General features: G+C 36.0%; 1 protein-coding gene across 5 annotated transcripts in view; it reads right to left on the bottom strand.

Annotated features, from left to right (window-relative positions):
• The window catches only part of RNGTT (RNA guanylyltransferase and 5'-phosphatase), a 203,431-nt gene that overhangs the window by 87,980 nt on the left and 90,173 nt on the right, over positions 1 to 25,278 (bottom strand). For 4 of the 5 annotated variants that reach the window (XR_014064965.1, XM_081528556.1, XM_081528557.1 and 1 more), the window contains one exon: positions 6,375 to 6,443. The exons of the other annotated variant lie outside the window; for it this stretch is intronic. Coding sequence is in view for 3 of the 4 variants with exons in the window: in XM_081528556.1 (XP_081384682.1) it covers positions 6,375 to 6,443 (69 nt within the window). In the remaining variant the exon portion in view is untranslated. The remainder of the gene's footprint in view (positions 1 to 6,374; positions 6,444 to 25,278) is intronic. 5 annotated transcript variants of the gene reach the window in all.

Below are 25,278 nucleotides of genomic sequence, written 5' to 3'. Positions count from 1 at the left end.
TTCCAATTTTCATTTTACAATCTATCCATATCATTCAATATACCTGGCAGTAGTAAAGATTTAATAAAAACATTAATATTTTACAAGAAAGCAATATTAAAATCAAAGCTGACTCAATTTACATGCAAACTGATTAATTTGAGAAACATAAAATCAAGCTGATCCACCATACATAAAATCAAGATAGTGATGAAAATACAAAAAGCAAACAAACAATTCTATCACTACTGCTTGAGAATACTCTAGATTCAACACAGAAACAATTATATGTTTTACTAATCACAATATAGCTGGCAGTAAAACAAGAAAAAGTCTTTTATAATCAAAGAAAAGATTTTAAGTTTTTACTAGCATGTATATTTTGCAATTCATTGCATATAATCCTGTTTTTAGTGAGGGATTATTAATGGCACAAAAATTCTTATCTAGAAACGTGTCTCCAGATGACAAAAGTAAAATCAAATACAATTTTTAAATGGTTATAAATTAATCAGTTACTACTACAAATAAAAATTTACTATGCTACATAAATTATTAAAATTCTCTTGCAAAAGCTTTAAACAAATAAGCATTATCAACTTTGTAAATTAACTTGAAAGATCTAATATCTGCCAAGTAAAAGATCTACTACCTATAGCATATTAAAATGCCAAATGGCCACCTTAAAATATTCAGTTTTAGGTGACAAACTGAAAAAGATTAGCAATTCAAAATGCCAGTGAATATGACTGATTCATGTTGACGTGTGACAGAAAACAACAAAATTCTGTAAAGCAATTATCCTTAAATAAAAAAATAAATCAAAAAAAAAAAAAAACAAAATGCCAGTGAAATCATAAAACTGAAAACCTTATATGTAAGAATCTAACAGAACCTATTTGGTTTATGGTGTAGACTATAACCAGATGGAAAATTCAATTTGAAGATACTTCTTTTTAAAAATCATCACCTCAGCATGATCAAAGTTTGAGCCTTAACACTTAGAAAGAATAGAGTTTTATATTAAAATAAACAGTCAATTTTTTCTTTGGAGAAAATACCCATTTTTCTCAAAATATTTAAATATTTTAGCAAATATAACATACTTCAATTTACTTAAAACACTGTTGATGAATAAAGTAATATAATTGTCACCTTTAAATAAAAATATCAGTTATTTTCACATCAGCAAAACACAGAGGGAAACAAAAAGGCAGCATGTGATAAGAGAGTAAGCTGGCTTCAAATCTAGGCATGGTCTTTAACATAGAAGCAAGGGGAAAATCGCTAGAGATAAAGGAAGAAGATCACTCTGAATGCAGTATGATGAAGACAGGAGGATGACAAAATGGAAGCTGTAGGACCAGTTAGGATGTTGCTGCAGTGGTCCAGGCAAGAGGCAATGAATGACAAGTCAGACTGGAGTGTGGCAGTGGTAATGAAGAGAAAAGGGAATAATTTAAGAGAGATTTAGGAGCTAAAGCAAGACTTGGAGATGGATCAGATGGATAAAAGAGGGGAAGGTGTCAAGAGGACATCTAGATTCCTCACTCAAGTAACTACATTTAAGCAACTGAGACAGGAAATGTCAGGAAAAGATCATTGTGTAGTCTGTATGTTGGTTTGTTGTTTGGGGAATACAACAAATGGAGTTCAGCTGTAAGGTACGTTGGATTTCTGGTGTTTTTGAGAAACTGAAAAGGTGATATCAGGGTAGGCAATTAGATAAACAAATCTGGAGCTTAAACAAATCAAAACTGAGTCACAGGCTTATGAGAGATAATCGAGCCATGGGTGCGAATGAGACTTCCAAGGAGAGAGTGGAGCTTGAGAAAAAATGAAGGTCCAGCATACAGAGCCTTTAGAAACTCCAAACTTTGATAACTAGTAGAAGACGGAGACCTTGAGTGAGACGGAGAAGAAATGGCATGAGACTGAAAGGAATCAGGAGTGTGTGATGTTTCAAAAGCCATGTCAGAGAGTATTGTAAGGAAGTGTGGACAGTGGTACAGACTACTACTAGATAATCTAGCAAGAAAAAGGCTGAAAATGAACTTGATTTTGTAAGGAAGAAAGATCACTGGTGACCTTTCAAAAAAGTAGCTGATTCAAATGGTATTTACATAGATGAAGCCCTTTCTAAAACACAATCATCCAGAAGTACCATATATAAAAGAAATAAATCAGAACTGTCATGATATAAACAGAATGCATATAAACAAAACATGTAAACAGAATGCTTATGTAGTAACCTATACCTGTACATGGTCCCCTGAGGCAGTTCACAGAAACCCAGAACTTTAGAACTTCATGTTTTGAAACCAGTGGGCTTAGAGTGATAATCTTACAAGTACCTTTTCAGCTTCGATTTTCTATAATTCTATAAATACAATTTAAGCTACTTTTTTAAAAAATTGAGGCTTTCCTGATAATTAATGACTGCTGTGTTTTAGTGAATACCAGATACCAATACGTTTCTTTATAAACACAAAGAAATATCCTAGTATTGAGTTGTATGAGCTGCCTGAATATTCTTGAAAATAATCCTTTGTCAGTTGTTTCATTTGCTGTTACTTTCTCCCATTTTCAGGGCTGTCTTTTCACCTTGCTTATAGTTTCCTTTGCTGTGCAAAAGCTTTTAAGTTTAATCAGGTCCCACTTGTTTATTTTTGTTTTTATTTCTTTTACCCTAGGAGGTGGGTCATGGAGGATCTTGCTTTGATTTATGTCATCGAGTATTCTGCCTATGTTTTCCTCTGAGAGTTTTATGGTTTCTGGTCTTACATTTAGGTCTTTAATCCATTTTGAGTTTATCTTTGTGTATGGTGTTAGAAAGTGCTCTAATTTCATTCTTTTACATGGAGTTGTCCAGTTTTCCCAGCACCATTTATTGAAGAGGCTGTCTTTGCCCCACTGTATATTCTTAACCTCCTTTGTCAAAAATAAGGTACCCATAGGCACATGGGTTTATTTCTGGGCTTTCTATCTTGTTCCATTGGTCTATATTTCTGTTTTTATGCCAATACCATACTGTCTTGATGACTGTAGCTTTGTATAATCTGAAGCCCTCGTTCATTGCAGCACTATTACAATCACTAGAACATGGAAGCCAACATAGATATCCATCGACAGATGAATGGATAAATAAGTTGTGGTACATATACATAATGGAATATTATTCAGCCATAAAAAGGAACGCATTTGAGTCAGTTCTGATGAGGTGGATAAACCTAGAACCCATTATACAGAGTGAAGTGAATCAGAAAGTGAAAGATAAGTATCGTATTCTAATGCACATGTGGAATCTAGAAAAACGGTACTGAAGAATTTATTTACAGGGTAACAATGGAGAAACAGACATAGAGAAAAGACTTATAGACATGGGGAGAGGGGAGGAGAGGGTGAAATATAACGGAAAGAGTAACACGGAAACTTACATTACCATATGTAAAATAGACAGCCAATGGGAATTAGCTGTATGGCTCAGGAAACTCAAATAGGGGCTCTGTATCAACCTAGAGGGGTGGGAAGGGGAGGGAGATGGGAGAGAAGTTCAAAAGGGAAGGGATACATGTGTAACTATGGCTGATTCATGTTGAGGTTTGACAGAAAACAATAAAATTCTGTAAAGAAATTATCCCTCACTAAAAAAATAAATTAAAAAAAAAAGAAATATCCTAAGCTTTATTTTCCTCAATATACCATCAATTAGCTTTACTTGTCCTCTTTCTAATGAAAGTTATAAACTAAGTGCGGTACTGGATGTGTTACAAGGTTATGTCTCTGAAAAATAGAACATTAAATCAAAACGCGAATGAACTTTCTTCTAAGTCGGTGTTTGGGGTTTCACCCTCAATAGAATCATCACTTTAATATAGTACCTTTGTTACTCTTCTTCAATATTTTGCCAGGATTTTTTTTTTAGCACTAGTAATATCTTCCATCTTTTATTCAACTGCAGTTCCCTCACCATAATTACTGTAATGAAGCAGCATTAACTCCCTGCTAAGTTGTAAGTGTGCATGTGTGCTTAGTCGCTCATCCATGTCCAACTCTTTACGACCCTCTGACTGTAGCCTGCCAGGCTCCTCTGTCCACGGGGATTCTCCAGGCAAGAATACTGGAGTGGGTTGCCATGCCCTTCTCCAGGGGATCTTCCCAACTGAGGGATCAAACCCAGGTCTCCTGTATTGCAGGCAAATTCTTTACCATCTGAGCCACCAGGGAGGCCCCAGTTTCAAGTAACTAGCACCAAACAAATGAAAGCCAGGAGTTTTCACACAAGTAGAAGCACCAAGAATCCTCTCCATTTTTCGCCCTTCATTTGCCTCTGGAATATTTCTGTAGCATTAGAGAACAGACTGAAGATTATTAATAAAAGACAAGCTTTGTCCATCCCTGACCAGCACCTTCTCTCTGCTCTATGTAGCTTCCCTCAAATTGCTAAGTTGGTTATTCAAAATAGTCCCTTTCTTCATTTACTTGAATTTTTGGCTCAAGGAACCCAACAGATGCAATACCACATTGTGAGAAGCTTGGAGGACTTTCTGATAAATGTGGTGGATTAAACACGTGCATTTATATCCACTTTGATTTGAAACTTCACTAAAATGGGAGTTACAGGAAAGAGATATCAGTAGAAAAGGAAAAACAGGAGAGCAGACAACAGCAGAAAACAACCTTTTTGAAAACTAGAAAGTAGATGAAATTAATAAAGACTGAATGTGAAGTGCCTGTGGGGAAGGACAGGAAGGCAGAGGAATTCCTGTCGGGTTCCCCAGAATGGGCTACATAACATATGGAATAGATATGTACCGAGAAGGTTGCAAGGGGATGAAAAGGGAAATCTGGTACTGGCAATAGACTGGGTAAAAATCATTCATGGGTCTGAACCATGAGTTTATTAACAGAATGAAACATCCTAATTCCTGTTATAGTTAGATTTTACTTCTTTCAGTCCAGGGAGATTAAGCTTGGAAAATACTGGAACTTAAAGATCTAAACTGTATCGTCCTAAAACTTTCTACTATTTCTGTCCCTAGCCTCTAACTCTCCTTCATCTCCTTCTCCTTCAATGACATAAGATTTTTCCCTCCACCTGCTTGACAAGTGGGATGAAGACAGAAGCCAATCACATACCATCAAATTTGCAGTTTTACTAAATAGTAGAGCATACATACTATAGTATTTAATACATAATGTTTGAAAATATTAGTCCCCTTCTCTTTACCCCAGGTACCTAGTTTGATGTCTCTCTACATAACTTCACAATTAGTCCACACCCTTATTTCTAAGGAGAGAGTGAAGGCAAAATGCAGCTTATGACAAGGTGTAGCACATAAAATGCAACTCTTTCCTAGAAGAGCAGTGGTTCTCATACTCGAACACACATCAGAGTCACTTGGACAGCTTGTTAAAGCACAAATTGCTGGACTCCATTTCCCAGTGTTTCCCAATAGTAGGTCTGGGGTAAGTGACATTTACAACAACTTCCTGGGTGGTGTTAATGCTACCTTGTTCACAGGTCACAGTTTTGAGAAGCATTGCCCCACAGGGCACAGGTTCTCAAGTGAAGGCAAATTTGCCTTTCAGGGGAAAGGAGTCAGTGAATGTATGTATGTGTGGTTGTCACAACCTGGAGGGGTGAGAGGGAGAGGTAATACTGGCATCTAGTATGTACAGACCAAAGATGCTATGAAACATCCTACCGCACACAGGACAGCTCTACACAGCAAAGAACTATGGGGCCAAAAATGTCAATAGTGCAGAGGGTAAGAAATCTTACCATAGAGTAAAACAGAATTTACTCCAAATATATGATTTGACCATTGCGCTGGTGAAAGGTTTTCAGCGAGTTTCAGAAATCTGACATGGAATAAACACACAAAGAACTGTGTTTTTCTTCAAAAATTGATAACTCTGAATTTTACTCATCTGTGACAAAATGAAGTTTTAAAAATAATTAATACTGACAAGATATATTGGGCTACAGAAAGAAATAAGCATTTATTTACGTAAGGTTATTGGTAGATTTCTAGTAAAGAAGCATAAGTTAATGTTCATCTTGCATGAGTAGTAAGAAAACTAATTATAATAAAAGACTAATAACTTCCTTGAAAAATAAAATGATCAGTTGTATTTATTTCCTAAGATAAGTCAAAAGCAGATAACTATTCATTTTGCTATAATATATATTTAATATAAAGGAAATACTTTATTTTATAATGAACCATTTGTTTTAAGGAAAAGCTGATTATAGCACTAATCAATCCTAAATAAACATATCTAAGAAAACTGTACTTTATATATACATGCATGTGTGTACATGGATATACATATATACATGTACATGTACACACACACACACACACACACACACAGACAAATATACTTACTCCAGTGGGCTGGAAAATAAGTCCATCCATTTCATGGCTGACTTCTTTGGCAAAATTTCCTTCAAGTAGCTATAAAATAAATATACATATTTTTAGAAATATAATAATCAACACAAAAATCACTTTTAAAGTTTTTAAACTTTTTCTAAGCTTTATAAGAACTTAATACATAAGCTTTAAAAACTGAAATACAAAATGGGGGAGAAGGGTGATCCAGAGGGATCTAGGCTAATATACTTTAAGATTCTTTTTTTAATATATGAAGATTGCCATTACATGGCAGGCTAGATATCTCAAACAACAGTCCTAACTGCAACAACCAAAATGATGGTAAAATATTCAAAATATATTTTTCCTTCTTCTAGTTTTATTAAGATATAATTGACATACAGCACCATATAACTGTAAGGTGTACAGCATAATGATGTGACTTACATATATCATGAAATGATTATCACAATAAGCTTAGTGAACATCTATCATCTCATGTAGATACAAAATAAAAATGTATTTTTTCCTTGTGATGAGAATTCAGGATTTATTCTTACTAACTTTCATATATAACATACAGCAATATTAACTATCTTAACTGTGTTGTACATTACATCCCTAGCTCTCATTTATCTTACAAAGGTGGTCAAAAAGTACCAACTTCCAGTTATAAAACATAGTTTTAAATTCACCATGCTGAGCCAGCATAAATGTAGCAAGATAGAGAGGCCAAAACCAAAATGACTGTAGAAACTCTGGGAAGCAATAAATAAAGGGAATAAAAATAAATGTATCCACAAAGGAAGAGAGCAGAACATCCTGCTTGGGGATAGGTGGAGTGAGATAAGATTCTCCGAGAATCTGTAACTACAAGTTAGCTCACAGATGGGGATGGCACCTTCAGAATGCATTATGTGTGTTTTCCGCAAAACCTCAAGCAGAAAATTTAACCTTTCTTTCTGTCCTACTTTTGCCTCATTTTTTGTCTTTATTGTATTTTTTCAAGCAAAAAATTGCACTGCAAGGAATACACACCATCAAATACAAACAAGTTTTTTCAATGCCATATCTACTGAAAAGCAGAGTTATAGGCCCAATGCTCTCTAATTAATCCTGAACAATTGTTTTAAATGCTTCTCTTCCACAGACTTTTATTATTCTGAAAAACTGAACATGTGCATCACTGATGGAGGACCTAAACACTGATTTCTGAATCTTAGGAAAGAGAACAGAAGATACTTTCACAGAGCCAGGTAATAACACTGTTAGCCAGAATCTTGCCAAATGACATAACATTTAGGAGAGTTCTAGGATTCAAATATATTCCACCAAAATTTTGGATCTGCTGTGTGTTATCCAATCAAAATCTTTCATCACAATCATATCCTCTTAAAACCGCTACAGTGAAAGGGAGATTTGCATTCCAAAAGAGACAACCAAGATTTCCAGTATATTTCACACGGCACAAGATCTGTGATTCTCTTCCCAAACTGTGACTTCATTTTCTCTGCCATTTCATTCCTTGAAATCTGCAATTTCTCTAAACTGGGAGCAGTCCAGCAAAGAAAAGTAAGAGCTATCCTACTTTCTAACCACTTTAAGACCAATTTGAGCTTGAATAATTTACATTTCCTTAAAACGGTAATGTTCTTTAGTCAAGCTCATGTGGACATGAAATCAGAGGCTGAGGGGGAGGGGAAAATGAGGCGTTAGTGTTTGATGGGTACAGAGTTTCAGTATGGAAAGATGAAAAAGATCTGGAAATACATAATAACAATGGGTACACAACAATGTGAATGTACTTAATGTCACTGACATGTATGCTTAAACATGGCTAAACAGTCAATTTTATGCATGTATATTTTACCACAATTTTTTTCAACTGTAATGCTCTTGGTGTTTTCTTTCTTGTAGTGTTTTGTTGTTTCCTCTTACTACAACATTAAGACAGTGGGGAGCTTGCAGTGAGACTCTTAGAGCCATACTACCTGGAGTTTGGCAGAACAGGTAAAAATTTCAGGACAGACGTGAAATTGATCTCTAATTCATTCATAGGTTTAAACAACCTAGCCACGTGAGGAGGAAATTTGCCTAAGTAAAAATTCAATATGGATTAAAAGTACTGATTTTTTATAATGAACTAACTAATGGGTAAACGTTCAAATAAGAAAAAGATGTATAATATTGATACATCCTGTACTTCATCAGGTGAGAAAAGGTAACCTAATTAAATTCATAGCACAAATCCTGCTGAGGAATGAAGCAATGAAAACAAAATGCCACAATCATCTTTATAAAAAGTATTTTTTAAAGGTTAAACCATTTGTTCTTTTACGGCAGGTACATCATTTATGGCACGTAAACATAGCTTTTCCATTCTTAGAGCATATTTCTCCAATTCAAATATTGGATTATCCGTGTAGATAAAGTATATATTGACAAGACTCTAGATAACATGATGCTACCTGCTGCAGAAATGGAAGTAACTTCCTTTTTAATTTTACTCTAACTTTTTAAGAATCAGAGAATTTAAGGGACTATGAAACTTCTTAGGTCAAAATAAGAAATACTCCTTGTTTTCACCCATTTTATTCCCTGTTGATTACTCTAGACAATATTTCTTTCTTAGTTATTTACAGTATCACTTATTATATATTAAAAGACCTTTATAGTATAAAACTCTTTAAACTATAAAGTACAAACACTTTATACTTTATATAAACACTTTATACTTTATATAAACACTTTATACTTCATATAAAGCATAAACACCTTATAAAGTATAAACACTTTATAGTATAAACTGTTTTTGTGCTTGGTTCTTTATATATATATCATTCAAAACACACAACCCCTCATTAGGTGTATAATTTTGAATTTTGTATTATTATTCATTTCACCAGAAAATGAAACTGAGGCCATCAGAAATTAAGTGACTACCTTCAACTCACTGAAAAGACCCTGATGCTGGGAAAGACTGAGGGCAAGAGGAGAAGGGGACCACAGAGGATGAGATGGTTGGATGGCATCATCGACTCAATGGTCATGATGCAAACTCTGGGAAGTAGTGAAGGAGGAAAGTCTAGTGTGCTGCAGTTCACGGGGTCGCAAAGAATCCGACATGACTTAGCAACTGAACAGCAACAACAGCAGCAGCAGCTTCAACTCAGATAGCTAACAAAGTAAACTCATTCAGAACAGATTTCAATTAAGATGTTAATTAAAAATAAGAAAATAACCAAAGAAAGTCTCTGACTCTCTAAAGCAAATGCCCTAAAGACTTCTGAAACTTCCCACATACATGCTCCAATCATCATTTAAAACTTACAGACTTTAAGTGTACTGTAGCACATGCTACATGAATAAGATACATACAAAGGAAGATAAAATTCTTGAGGTGGAGGGAATTATTTTTTAGGGATAATAATTTTATTAATATATATAACAAAGAAATCAGATATGTAAAATAATGTTAAATTTAAAATATTGCTTTTTTGGGTCATAAATTCTGAAAGAAAATTTATCTAAACTCATTACGAACATCTTCTATACATCAGTATCATTATCATTAGAGCCAATATTTAAGTCACTTAATATATTAATATATTTCCATTACTTTCACTGTTGTCTCTGAGTTATAGCATACTTCAATTCACACAGGAGACTATCACTGCAAATGTTATCTCAAGCTACAGGTACTGACTTGAATAACACATTAGAAAAGTGCCCTCCCCAACCATTCCTTAGGTCTGTATTCATTTTCCTGAAAGTGTTCAGCATCTTTACGGTTATCTTTAAAAAGCTGGTTTATGGAAAAGTTCCACTTTTACTTACAATGTAAAACTTGTCTAACCTGACAATAAATTTTTAAAAAGCAGACAATCAGTAAAATCATAGCTTTTGTTAAAGCCATTAGCAGACTGAGGTCTTCAGGAAACCAAGTAAACTGAATTCCAAGCCCTCCAAAGAAAGATGAAATACATCTTTCACTTTTGGAAGCGCGTAAGAGGAAAAACTGGAAGTCATAAAAGCAGGTATAGAGAAAACCTGAAAATTTGATCAATTTTTAAAAACCAAGTGTGAGTTAGTGTAACAGTTTTAGAATCCCTGAAAGCCCCAAACACAAGAGGAATCCAAACCTACTCACTAGCTCTATTCCTCAGGTTTCTATTAGGATTCACAGGAAAGACTGGGGGCAGGGCAAGAAAGATGACAAAGCCTCATCTTAGTTGCAAACAGACATAAAATCCTTCCCAGACCCTACCTGATATGAAATAAAGGCCATCTGAGGATAAAATCGTCTGCAGCTACCCTAGTGTCCAGAAAAGCCTTGGTCCAAGAATATTACATTGATAAAAAGCAGGAAAACTTGCTCCTGCCAAAACATCCCATCTGTGCAAAGCAAAACGGCTGCCAAGAGGGAGAGGTCAGCCCACTGATGGGAAGGAAACCCATCTCTGAGACTCAGGTGCCCAGGGTATGCTTAATACCAAGGCTTCAGGTTAAGAAAACACTACAGCACTACAGTCCCCACAAGTCAGGCAGTGAGTGACAAGAAATAGTAGATTACATATTAGGGAGAGTGCAAGAGCACAAAAATAGACCACTACATGGTATAGACAAGCAGAGTCCACTGAAAGCTACAAGCGAAGCAGGAACACTGGAGAAAACCCATCTTATACCCCAGGCCTTTCAAGTAACAGAAGTCATCTGTTTAAGGAATCTGAAGTCTTTGGAGCACTGAAGATAACTATATAGCAATACAAAGTGAAAGTCACTCAGTCGTGTTCAACTCTTTGCGACCCCAAGGACTGTAGCCTGCCAGGCTCCTCCTTCCATGGAATTCTTTAGGCAAGAATACTGGAGTGGGTGGTTGTTGCCTTCTCCAGGGGATCTTCCCAACCCAGGGATCAAACCTAGGTCTCCCACATGGTAGACGGATTCTTTACCATCTGACAATAAAACCGATCTCAAATACAGAACAGATTATCACCCACTATCCCACCTCCCACAAATGAAGCTTACTAAATGTAAAGAAGGAGAGCTATGCACATTACTAAGCACAAAGACATTTACCTCAGTATCTATTGCTCATATAGAAAAAAATGCCCAGCATCCAATAAAAAACTATCACAAACACATACAAAGGAAGAAAAAATGACCTACATCCAATAGATAAGGTAATCAATAGAAGAAAACACAGGGATGGCCCCTATTTTGGAATTATCAAGCAAAGATTTTAAAATAATCTTCACATTTTAAAGGAAAAGGTAGAAAACATGAATGAGCAAATTGGAATTTCAGCAGAGTTAAAAAAAAAAAAAGAACAAATGGAAATCCAAGAAATAAAAACATAATATCAAAGAAAAAGTATTAATCAATGGGAATGACAACCAATGAGATTATCAACAGACTGGATATAACAAAGAAAAGAATCACTGAACTCAAAGAAGAGTATAGCACTTTTTCCAACTGAAACACAAAAAGACAAAAGGGGAGATAGAGGGGTGGCAGGGAAGGGAGGAGGACAGAACTAGGAATAAAAGGGCAAGGGTGAAGAGGTCTTTAAAATACAGACTACACATAGAGAGAAAAATCAGTAAGAATATAGAAGACTATTACAACAATGAAACCTGACCTATTTAACATTTTATAGAAAACTGTACCCAACAATAGGAGAAAATATTTTTCTTTTTTAAGTGCATACAACACTTCTATATAGGTCAAATCCACACAAAGTATGCTCTCTGACCACAATGAATTAAATTAATTAAAAGTAAGAGAAAAATATCTGGAAAATCCTCCAGTGTTCAGAAACTCCATAACCAATTTCCAAATAACTCAAGAATAAAAAGAAGTCAAAAGGAATTCTTTAAGTATTTCAAACAATGAAAATGAAAATGAATATCCAGTAGATGGATATCTGACAGATACAATTGAACAGTGTCACTGGAAAATTTATTGCACTAAATGACTAATTAGAAAAAAAGAAAGGTGACAAATTAATGATACCAACTTCCACCGTAAGAAACTAAGGGCAACTCTAGAGAATTCAGGAACTACAGATACCAGAAGGAGCCACTTGGGTTGAGACTGTACATCCAATGAAGAAGACCACACCTACTAAGACCAAGACCCAGAAATAGTTGAAGAAGGCACATCTATGGCTCACAGACGGTGGAGGTGATGAAATGTCTTAATGAGGCATCTCATTAGTTTTTAAAGATGGCAGCTGTGGTTAGAAAGCAGTAAATCTGAATCTAAAATATTAAAGGAGTAATAGCTAAGGATATGGAGAAGGCAATGGCACCCCACTCCAGTACTCTTGCCTGGAAAATCCCATAGATGGAGGAGCCTGGTAGGCTACAGTCCATGGGGTCGCTAAGAGTCGGACACGACTGAAGCGACTTAGCAGCAGCAGCAGCAGCTAAGGATAAGTTGCCAAAGTGAAAGTGACTACATCAGAAGAAAGTGTCACTGAGCTGAAAATTTCAAAGAAATGGAGAAGCCAGGGTTATAAATAGAGCAAACCAAACACAGAAAAGTTGAGTACGACAAGTAAAATGACCAGTCTTTGAGAAAAGAGTTTAAGTTAGGCACAGCTTCTAGGGAAAAAGGAATAGTTACCAAGCAGCCAAAAGGAGGCTGAATACACTTAATTAAAATAGAATGGTTTGAAAGGCTAAGTCTTATTTTAATAACTTAAATATCAGATAATTTTAAAACTCCCTTTGCTCTCCATTTGTCTCTGATATTATATTCCAAGATAAAATGTCCCATACCTTTAAGTTAGTCTGTTTTCTTTCCTCTTCTATCTTTTCAGTAAAACTTACGAATTGCACTTATTTTTTATGTAAGAAGAGCCAAGTTTTTCTTAGAAAATCTTATTAGATGATAACATCTCAATAAAAATAAAATTTCATCCATTCTTCCTTTAGGAAGGTATTTCCTGACTGCCTACCAATGCCAGCAATCCAGTTAGTATTCAGGATACTACGAATCCAATGATGATATAAACCTAGGCCGATATGCCTAAACAAGACCTTAAATTTAATTTAACAGTAAAACTACAAATGTAATGATGTAATCAGCTATTTCTTCCTGTCAGTTTTTATTCAGAAACACAGTTCTACTTAAATTACCTAAGATTTGGGTTTTTAAATCACTTCTAATAAAAAAAAAATTAAGATATTTTACTTTAAAAATATTTAACTACAAAACCTTGGAGAAGCTTTAAGGTGGAATATGTGGTGAATTATCCTAAAGAGCCTAGGACTTCTTTGGCCCTATCACCCTCAACATGCTCAATCTCATCTAAAGATCCTAGGATACACTTTCAGAACTGCAATTTTCTTGATTCTTTTCCACTAGATAAAATTAGAAGATAACCAGATAAAAGGTAAAATAGTAGGTAAAATAGCAATGCTATGGACTGCAGCCTGCCAGGCTCCTCTGTCCATGGGATTCTTCAGGAAAGAATACTGGAGTGGGCAGCCATTCCCTTCTCCAGCAGATCTTCCAGACCCAGGGATCAAACTCAGGTCTCCCGCAATGCTGGCAGATTCGTTACCATCTGCCACCAGGGAAGCCCCAAAACAGTAGACATAATTTATCAAACAGTTATTAATAAAGCATGACAGTATTTCACAAATGCTTACAAGATTTAAATGTGCTTACCTATGAGTATTATATCTCATTACCTGAATACACTGCAGAAGGCATGTAATTTTCCATTAACAAAGACTGGGGGAACTGACAAAGATTATACCAGGTGATTGACTCTGGATTGATATTTTATATGTTTATGAATCACAAAGTAATTGGAAACCAAATCATTATAAATGCATAAGCAGAGAAAGATAATACAAAAGGGCTTGAAGTTAAAAACATGAGAAACAAAAGAGAAACTGTAAAGTTACAAAGCATAGAAAAGAACCTTTAGAAATAAGGAAAATGATAGCTTAAGATAACAATGAAGAAGGAAATGAATCTACAGTAAAATTGGGAATGCAAATTGGCAACATTAATTCATCATAGTATAAAAAAAATTATTTTCTTAAACAAAAGATTAAACTATCTCTACCTTTCTGTTCTGGACTATTCTACTCACAACAGATATTTTCTGGGTAGATCTTCTCCACATAGCCTCAACTGAGAACACTCAATACAGTAGCTTCTATCTGCTGACTTTTTTAAATGTGCTTTCATAATTCTCCTAATGCTCACGTTTTAGTTTTACCAATCCCCCAAAATGGAAATTTCCACTCACCTGGATATTACTATTTATTCTTTTTCATTCCCAAAGTATAACTCTTAATTTAGGTAAAGATTATTCAATGCTTCTGTACCTTAAATACTCCTCTAATAGCAAAAAAAAATCACTCTATAAAACACCTTTCTTGCTCACCAAAAAGCCAATATTGGGCTTCCCTGGTGGCTCAGTGGTGAAGAATTTGCTTGTCAATGCAAGAGATATGGGTTCGATCTTTGATCCAGGAAAATTCCACATGCCATGGAACAAGTAAGCCCGTGTACAACAACTATTGAGCCTGTGCTCTAGAGCCTGGAACCCCAACTACTGAGCCCACATGTCAGAACTACTGAAACCCTTGCACCCTAGAGCCTGTGTTCCACAACAAGAGAAGCCACAACAATGAGAAGTCCATGCACCACAACTAGAGAATAGCCTCCACTCACCACAACTAGAGAAAAGTCCTCACAGCAGCAAAGACCAAGTACAGCCAAATATAAATTAAATTATTAAAAAAATTTTAAGCCAAATTCACTCTTTTTTTAAAAAACAATGACTTGATTTCTGTGTTTTTCTTTTTAACCAAGGACACCTATTCAATAATATCATTAAACTTAGCTAATCAAAATATAAATACTAATAACTTCTGGAACACTATCATTGGCTCTTTCATTAACTCACATTATTGCAATTAAAATTAAGCATAATAGTTCAAAAAAATTATAGTGAATCCCACTTGAAAAGTTAGAAAATCTAAAATCAAAATTTCTCTAGAAAATAGTTTATTTTTTTCATGGTTGTTCATCTTATTTCTACCAAAATTCCTTCATAATTTCACAAAGTAGAAGCCAACTCACTCTCATGAAACAATCAAAGTTATTTTTGCCAGATTTCCAGTTTTTCTTTTTAATCTCAGAATGAGGCATCAACATACATTCATTCAGTGTCAATAACTGACAGTCACTCTATCAAATGTTTGAAATTTTAAAAGAGATCCATCAGTTTTCTCCTGGAAGGGCTAGTGTCAGATCCAGTGTGGAGGTCCCAAACTCAAATGCCTTAGAGGTACCAGGCGATGAACCTGAAATGGACTGGGTATAAGATAACCAGGACTAGTGAACACTATGACAAACTGGAGAGCACATCTTCATCTAGAAAGACAGTATTGTGCTCGCTTCAGCAGCACATATACTAGAAAGACAGTATTTTTAAGGTTTAAATGAGCTTAATCTTTCTGGGGCCTACCAGTTTATGACTTCTGGGTAATATGGACCTAAATACACATAAAATAGTCATTTTACAGTCAGTGCTTTTAATAGAGGTGCTTAAAGCCTTCTGAGAGAACAGAAAAGTAATTATCATTTCATCTATCATCCACGGTTCTATACAAATGTTTATTGAGTACTAATTATCCATGGGGGCTGGGGTGAAGATAGGAAGAACAGAAGGAGCAGAAGGAAGAGGTAACACATATAACACCATATGCCAGACACTGCTCTAAGCATTTTACATATACAGTTGGCTCTCTGTATCCACAGATGTGGAACTCACAGATACAGAGGGCCAATTCTACTATATTATTTTATAGAAGGGCTTAAGCATCAAGAATTAAAGCATCACAGAAGTCTTGGAACCAATGCCCTGCAATGAATATTAATTCATTCTAGCCTCATAAGAATCTTATAAAGTTAGGGACCATAATTATCCCCATTTTAAAGGTGAAGCTTAGAACTTGCCCATGGTCACAAAGCAAGAACCTAAAATTTCAAATCATTCTGCCTCCAGAGTCCACATTTCTGATGGCTTTTCTAAACTAGGCTATCACATTCCCAGATATCTCCTAGTGTCTAGTCTATATACTCCATCAACAAACTCTCACAGCACACTGCACTCCCCTCCATCACAAGATGTTCCTGTTTAATTGTCTGATTACCAAATTGAGCTGTGGGCTGAGGACAGGGATCACATTTTATTATCACTTTATCTTCAGCATCTATTATACTAACCTGGTGCAGAGTAAGCTCTCACTTCAACAAACATGTACTGAATAAAAATGAAGTGAACAGCACAGTGATAGGATTGACTTTAAAAAATTTTTAAGAGAAGTTTAAAAGCTACTGGTCTAATGTATACATACATTATTAAAGGAGTAAGATTTTTTAAAAATACTAAAACCATCATTCATAGTTAATAATTTTCTCACAAACCATCCCTTACTACCTTCATAATTGCCAGTGGGGACAATTGAATCTGGACAATAGGATCCTAACTGGTCTTCTTATTTGTAGGCTAACTTGCTCTCTCTAAACTACTTCAATTAACTACTGCTAGAATTAACTTTCTGAAACAATTTGTTGTGTCACAGTCACATGTAAAAATCTTTGAATGCTCCTCACTGCCTAGGGCCCAAATTCCCTTAGCCTGGTTTTTAAAACTCTTTTTTTTTTTTTTTAACCCCAGAGCAACCTCTCCTAAAGTGTTTTCCAGAATGCTTGTCCAGACTGCAGCTGGTACAAAGTATAAGTGAGTATTTCCTTCATGGGTAGAAAAACATGATGTACTAATTTTGGAAGAATCTGAAGCACTTTTGGAAGGAATACATGGATAGAATACATAAATAGAATACATAAACACATGATACAAAAAAATTAAACCAAACTACTAAGAGGCTAGTGTGAATGTCACAAGAAAAAGAACAAAAACTAGAGAAAGATATCAACGAAAAGACCAAAAATTTGCAATATGTTCATAAAGGGAAACCAAATTTATGTGTAAAATATAATTTAACACTTTCAAACAAGGGACAGTGTGGTAAATTGCAGAACAACAGATCCCATTCAAAAATATATCCTCTGTTTGAACAGGTATGTACTAAAGAATTTACCTTACCCAGAAAGAGGTCTGGCCTTTGGCCTCTGCTACTGGGAAGTAATCTATAGACCCTTGGAATATCCTGCCTGACAAGAGTATCTTCGCTTGCCTGCAGGGATGGTCACTGGAAAGTCTAACAATATGATTTATGATGTTTGAAACAAGCCACATCAGTTCCAGCCTCCAGAATAACTGGAGACTAAATGTATTAGCCTGAACCTCTGGGAGGGACTGAACACTCACTAAAGGGGAGCCATGCTGGTAGTATGACATTGATCCACAAGGTAAACTCTGGACACCAAAAGCTTGGGTAAGCTTTCCTGACTGGCAATACTCTGAGTCTGATCACACATCTTAGCCTGGAGTAGGAAACACTGTCTCTGACTCCCTGAAGAGAAGACAACCAGAAGGTTCCCATTTGGGCCACTCCAGATTTTGCCCTACTAGGCTTAGGCTCTTATCTTGGCTGGATTTAATTTGCATCCTCTTGTTAGAGTAAAACTTAATAGACTCTTCCTTTGGCTGGTTTTAACTTCTATCCTTTTGATACAATAAAAGCATAATCATCACTATAGTGCTTTTCTGAGTTTTAAGGCCTTCTAGCAAATTACCAAATCTGAAGGAGTCCCTGGGTGATCCCAGAATTGATAACTGACTGGTCTGAAGTAAGGTGGCCCTGGAGATCCCCAAACTTGTAGCCAGTGTCTAAGTAAGGGCAGTCTTGTGGGGACTATGGAGTTGGCCTGAATTCATTACAGTAAGTTTTTATCACTATATTTCTTGAGGTGATATAATTTAAACTGTCCTCAGAGTCATACCCCTCAGCAGGAAAGCACCTGACTTGCCCTGTTAGGCATTACTGCCAAGAGGCTATTCAAGAAGTGGCAGACTACAGAATGATGCCACAGTGGCCCTGTTGGTTAATGGGTAAAGGGACCCAGTTAGCCACCATAGAGGAGCCTTTAATAGACATAGAATATCTCTGAACAAGGACAACCCATACTAGGATGGCAAATGGCATTTATGAAGTACCAAAAAACAGAATGAGATCCTGTTTTCCACAATGTAAACAGCATATAACATTTCCTCTATTCTTTATGTCAATTTCAAGATGGCACAGAAAGTTCAAAATCATATAAAAATAGAACCTGCAGATTTATATCTAGACTACTGGATAAAATACCTCAGGTCACAATACTGTGGACTCACCTATACTTCAATAAAAAAAGATATTTCAGGAACAAAATAGCAAAAGTGCTATACCTCTGTTGCAGTGGTTGTATTTCCTATAATTACTGTTGTTAATTTATGAAAAATTAGTTAAGACTAAGCAAAGTAGATTTTAGGTATTGGAAAACTAATGGATTTAAACCAAAAAGCAGACAATGACTGCAGCCATGAAATTAAAAGACACTTGCTCCTTGGAAGAAAATCTATGACAAACCTAGACAGCATATTAAATAGCAGAGACATCACTTTGCCAACAAAGGTCCATCTAGTCAAAGCTAGGGTCTATCCAGTAGTCATGTATGGATGTGAGAGTTAGATCATAAAGAAGGCTGAGCGCCGAAGAATTGAGGCTTTCAAACTGTGGTGTTGGAGAAGACTCTTGAGAATCCCTTGGACAGCAAGGAGATCAAACCAGTCAATCCTAAAGGCAATCAATCCTGAATGTTCATTGGAAGGACTGATGCTGAAGCTGAAACTCCAATGTTTTGGCCACCTGAGAAGAGCCAACTCACTGGAAATGACCCTGACGCAGGGAAACATTGAAGGCAGGAGGAGAAGGGGACAACAGAAAACGAAATGGTTGGATGGCACCACCGATTCAATGGAAATGAGTTTGAGCAAACTCTGGGAGATGGTGAAGGACAGGGAAGCCTGCAACACTACAGTCTATGGGGTCACAAGGAGTCAGACACGGCTGAGAGACTGAATGACAACAAATCACCATCCTGAATTTATTACCCTTGTTCCTAAGCATATAAAACTATGGGCCATTCAAGATTCTACTTAAAAATAACATTAAAAAAAAAAAACAAAACAAACACCTCTTTGGGAACCTCCTAGAATCAGTAATAAAATCTATTCTACTTGTATCTTGATAAAACACTGATTTACAATACACTAAGATTTAGAAAAGGTGACCCAGGTATGTGGGTATCTAAAACTTCATTTTTTGCTTTCCCCGAATAAAATCAGTCTAAAAGATGGAGGGAACCCACAGCTCAAGCTGGGAGAGGTTCTCACTATTTCCAAACAAGAATACAAAGGTCATGTACTCCACACCATAAACAGTGCTGGTCTAATATGCCTAAAAGGAATCCTAAACATAAATAAGGCTTTCCCTTAAATTCCTGTCTTCTCAGACAATAAAAAAAAAAATCCAGGTATTCTGAACTTCCTGGTGCCATACATCTGGACTTAGTATAGTTAATTATCTAACCTCAAACAGCTAGAATTAAAAGCTACTACATCCTTGGTTCATTTACAGTTTTGTTTTTCTGGTCATTCCATCATAATAAAGGGGTAGCCATATTTTCTTCCCTCTAGTTGTTTAAAAATAAACAACAACACATTCTTAAGCTTATTTCTGAACATGAACAATGACTAACTCATCTTCTCTCCATCCTCCTTCACCATCCAAGTCTATCTTCCAACCTGCGTCCCCACAACCTATTAGTCTTAAAATATTCTGTCTGTACAGAAGATGATTCAATATTTGACAGTTCAATTTCTCTATTTAAATATAATCTCTGTGAAGCTAAGTATCATGCCTAATTGTTCGTGTATTTTAAGCACCTAAAAACATAGTCAAATATACTATCATTAAAGAAGTTAATAGACTGAAGAACATAAGTTCAAGGTGTCAGGTTAACCAAAAGCAGTAACTTTATTTCATCCAAGTGGAATCAGATCCAGTCATCCTAACGCACATTTACGGACAAAATAAGGCTAAGAAATTAGCAAACAATTCATTATGTCTATGATAACACAGTTTAAAATAGTGCCATTGTGTTGCAAAAACTTAATCAATAGGAGAAAATAATTTTGGTAAATACATACTGAGAATAATTTTAATAAAATTAAGTTGTAACTCCTAAAACCAGTAATAAATATAATTTTGCAAAGTTTAATCATTCTTTTTTAAAGAGAATCCTACTTAAGTCTCCAAAACCATTTATGTGACCAGATATTTTCTTTTCCTTTTCAGGTTCACTGTAAATAGAAGAAAAGTAGACTTCCCTCAAATTTGTTGTCGATGGGTAAAATTATATCCATGGTAAAGAGTTCAAAAAGGATGATATAGGACTTCCTGATTGGTACAGTGGTTAAAAATCCACCTCACAATGCATGGGTCACAGGTTCAAGCCCTGGTCTGGGAACTAAGGTCTCATGTGCTGCGCGGCAAGTAAGCTCACGAGCCACAACTAAAGAAAGCCCATGTGCAGCAACAAAGACCCAGGACAGCCAAACATAAAAATAATAATAAAATTAAAATCAAAAAGACAATGGTACACTTCCTTTAATATCTTCAACTTATTTTCTTCTGGTTTATAATTCAACAAACATGGCAAATTACTGTAAGATTTTAACTTAGAAATATATAGCTGTTACTATAATACCTATAAACTAGAGCAAATATTTAATAAGAGTACTGCTTTTCCTTACCTTAGTTCAGTTCAGTTCAGTCACTCAGTCGTGTCCGACTCTTTGCGACCCCATGAACTGCAGCACGCCAGGCCTCTCTGTCCATCACCAACTCCCAGAGTCTACCCAAACCCATGTCCATCGAGTCAGTGATACCATCCAACCATCTCATCCTCTGTCGTCCCCTTCTCCTCCTGCCCCCAATCCTACCCAGCATCAAGGTCTTTTCCAATGAGTCAACTCTTCGCATGAGGTGGCCAAAGTACTGGAGTTTTGGCTTCAACATCAGTCCTTCCAATGGACACCCAGGACTGATCTCCTTTAGGATGGATTGATCAGATCTCCTTGCAGTCCAGGGGACTCTCAAGAGTCGTCTCCAACACCACAGTTCAAAAGCATCAATTCTGCAGCGCTCAGCTTTCTTCACCGTCCAACTCTCACATCCATACATGACCACTGGAAAAAACATAACCTTGACTGGACGGACTTTTATTGGCAAAGTAATGTCTCTGCTTTTAAATATGCTATCTAGGTTGGCCATAACCTTCCTTCCAAGGAGTAAGCGTCTTTTAATTTCATGGCTGCAATCACCATCTGCAGTGATTTTGGAGCCCAAAAAAATAAAGTCTGACACTGTTTCCACTGTTTCCCCATCTATTACCTTAAGTATCCTCCAAAAGTATATTTTTATAAACTTTTAAATGATACCACCCTTATGGCAGAAAGTGAAAACTACAGAGCCTCTTGATGAAAGTGAAAGAAGAGAGTGAAAACGTTGGCTTAAAGCTCAACATTCAGAAAACTAAGATCATGGAATCTGGTCCCATCACTTCATGGGAAATAGATGGGGAAACAGTGGAAACAGTGTCAGACTTTATTTTTCTGGGCTCCAAAATCACTGCAGATGGTGACTGCAGCCATGAAAATTAAAAGACGCTTACTCCTTGGAAGGAAAATTATGACCAACCTAGACAGCATATTAAAAAGCAGAGACATTACTTTGTCTACAAAGGTCTGTCTAGTCAAGGCTATGGTTTTTCCAGTGGTCATGTATGGACGTGAGAGTTGGACTATAAAGAAAGCTGAGTGCTGAAGAATTGATGCTTTTGAACTGTGGTGCTGGAGAAGACTCTTGAGAGCCCCTTGGACTGCAAGGATATCCAACCAGTCCATCCTAAAGGAGATCAGTCCTGAGTGTTCATTGGACGGACTGATGTTGAAGCTGAAACTCCAATACTTTGGCCACCTCATGCAAAGAGCTGACTCATTTGAAAAGACCCTGATGCTGGGAAAGATTGAAGGCAGGAGGAGAAGGGGATGACAGAGGATGACATGGTTTGATGGCATCACTGACTGAATGGACATGGGTTTTGGTGGACTCCGGGAGTTGGTGATGGACAGGGAGGCCTGGCGTGCTGCAGTTTATGGGGTCACAGAGTCAGACACAACTGAGCGACTGAACTGCACTGAACTGAGAAGATAAAGGGGTTTTAAACCTTTATAAACCATCCTTTTTTTTTTAATTTCTAAAATGACTTCTTAGCATTTCAAATGAACTATAGAAAAGAGAAAGTTGTCAAGAGGAAGGTTTGAAGTAGGAAGAGTCTATTACACTAACAGATACAGCAACAGAGAAGGCAAGGTGTGGCTCAGGGATTAAATAGCCCCAAGAAGAAAGAATGAAAAGAGCAAGTTCTAATAGAGGTGCTTGAAGAACTCATGCATTGAATAAAACATGTTCCATATAACCCTCATCCTGATGGTAGACTCTCATAGAAATTTAGAGCTATTTCCAAGACTTTACTTTTTCACTTTGAATAAAGAGCTCTAATCCTTGGTCATCATATCCATCAGCTACTCTAACTTTAACCTTAATTGTTCAATGCTATCTATCAAACTCACAACAAGGACTTCAGCACTTGGATCATGATCATCTTCATGTATGCCACCATCCTACAGGTCCACTTATATATGGGTTTTTTGTAAAATAAATATGTACTATAGTACTCTATGATCTACAGTTGGTTGAATCCAAGGATGTAGAACCACAGATAAAGGGGGCCGACTGCAAAGTTTTTTTTGGAATTTCCAACACCACGGAGGGCCGGAGCCCCTAACCCCCATGTAATTCAAGGGTCAACGATATTCTGTACTCATCTTCTATCATAATAGTACCCTGTCGCTTCCCAGAAAACACATATTAGGATTAGTTCATCTGTGACTCTACAATCAAATTAAGCTCTTCAGTGCTTCACTTGCACCCCATGAAGTCATCGTCACAGACCAAATATTCTATGACTAAACATCATACAATATATAGTCAAACATATTTACTATTGTCATAAGTAGTAAAGCACATAAAATAAGAAGCCCCAGTTCCCTGTTCCTAGATATTTTATAAACTATTTTAAAATTTTATTGCAATTCGTCAACAATGACACAATGATATTTTACTTTTGGTAAGACTGGCCCTATTTGGGGTATAAAAATGACTAGATGTGCATTCAATAACCAAGGGATATAATCTAAGCAAATATATATATATATAGATAAATATAATGAATATCCCTAGTTTTCCTAATCCACTGCAAAAGGTTACATTTTCACAACCATGTCCCAGAGTCCATTCTAACTCTTTCCAGTTCTTAGGGGAGAATTGAAACACATATTATAGGTTTTAAGAAAGTCTGGAATTGTTAATTATTTACTCTTTGAGCAATGTGATGAGAGTTGTGAGGTTTTTTCTTAAAAAAAAAAAAAAAGATGTACTATAGACATTACTTTTAAACTCATATGCTGGAATTAAGTACCCTCCGTCATTTCAACAATGACCAACAGAAGGTTCACTTAATTTTCTATGTAACTGGAAAAGATAAAAGCTATTATTTAACCTTAATCTTTCATCCTAAAATTCTAATAAAACTACAAGGTCAGACATTGATACCAAATTTCTGGCTCATACCAATGAAAGTTCCACACTTAAAAAAAAGGAGGGGGGTTCAGTTGAATTTGAAGATATGTGATAAGTCAATCCTGTGCCTTTGTTGAGTGTGAAGTCACTCAGTCGTGTCTGACTCCTTGAGACCCCATGGACAGTAGCCTACCAGGCTCTTCTGTCCATGGTATTTTCCAGGCAAGAATACTGGAGTGGGCTGCCATTTCCTTCTCCAGGGGATCTTCCCAACCCAGGGATCGAACCCGAGTCTCCTGCATTGCAGACAGATGCTTTACCGTCTGAGCCACAAAGATTAATAGCCTTTGTTAACCTATAGTAAATTCACAACCACACCTGGTTAGAGGAATTAATCTATCAGACTTTTTTTAGAAAAGAAACCACCTCCTAATCACTTTAGGGACAATGATTATTTTTTCCTTCTGAATCTATTGTACTAATACCTATCTCCTGAATGTTAATGGTAAAAAAAGAATTTAAGCTGCTATTATGGGCAAACAGATGGAAATTTCCCCATATTACAACTCTGAGTCCATAGAAATGTTTAAAGTATTTTTGGTACCAGATATAATGATCTCTTTATGTTTCAGTGAACAAGATTTACTACCCCAAAAGAAGCTACCTGGAATAATAAATCTTGAGGTTCACTATACAAAAGCAATTAAGAGCTCTCTTTATTACACATTACTGTGATTTTCTTAAATTCTCCTCTGAAATGGTAAATGAATGAGACTGAAAGCATCCATTAGGCCATATTCAATTTCGGTGATGAATGACGTATTAATAGACTAGATAGTACAAAAATGAACAACAGAAATATAAGAATACATAAAGTTAGCCCCATTTCATCTTGCATCTGCCTTTAAACCTAAATAGTTTTACCATTATGTCTGTAATAACATAAAAAATGAGGCATAATCACTGAAAACCTCTATCTGTGAAGAACAGTTCTTCACATTTAAGCAAAGGTTTTTTTCCTTCTCTTCAACCACAGCTGCAATAACAAACTCTCAAAGGTACTTTTTCTTTTACTATTATACAAACAATACAACGATAAAGTCATGTAACATTTGTATATATAAATAACACATCTTATGGCTAGATTTTCTGTATGAACTACTAGTCTTAGACAAACACTTAAGAACTATAAATTTATACTTAAGGATAAAATAAGAAAAGAAAGAAAA

This window comes from Giraffa tippelskirchi, chromosome 9 (assembly GCF_054371585.1).
Source record: "Giraffa tippelskirchi isolate mGirTip1 chromosome 9, T2T-mGirTip1v1.2.pri, whole genome shotgun sequence".
NCBI classification, from domain to species: domain Eukaryota; kingdom Metazoa; phylum Chordata; class Mammalia; order Artiodactyla; family Giraffidae; genus Giraffa; species Giraffa tippelskirchi.
The sequence above is the reverse complement of the archived record's forward strand: the minus strand, read 5'-3'. Positions and strand labels throughout refer to the sequence as shown.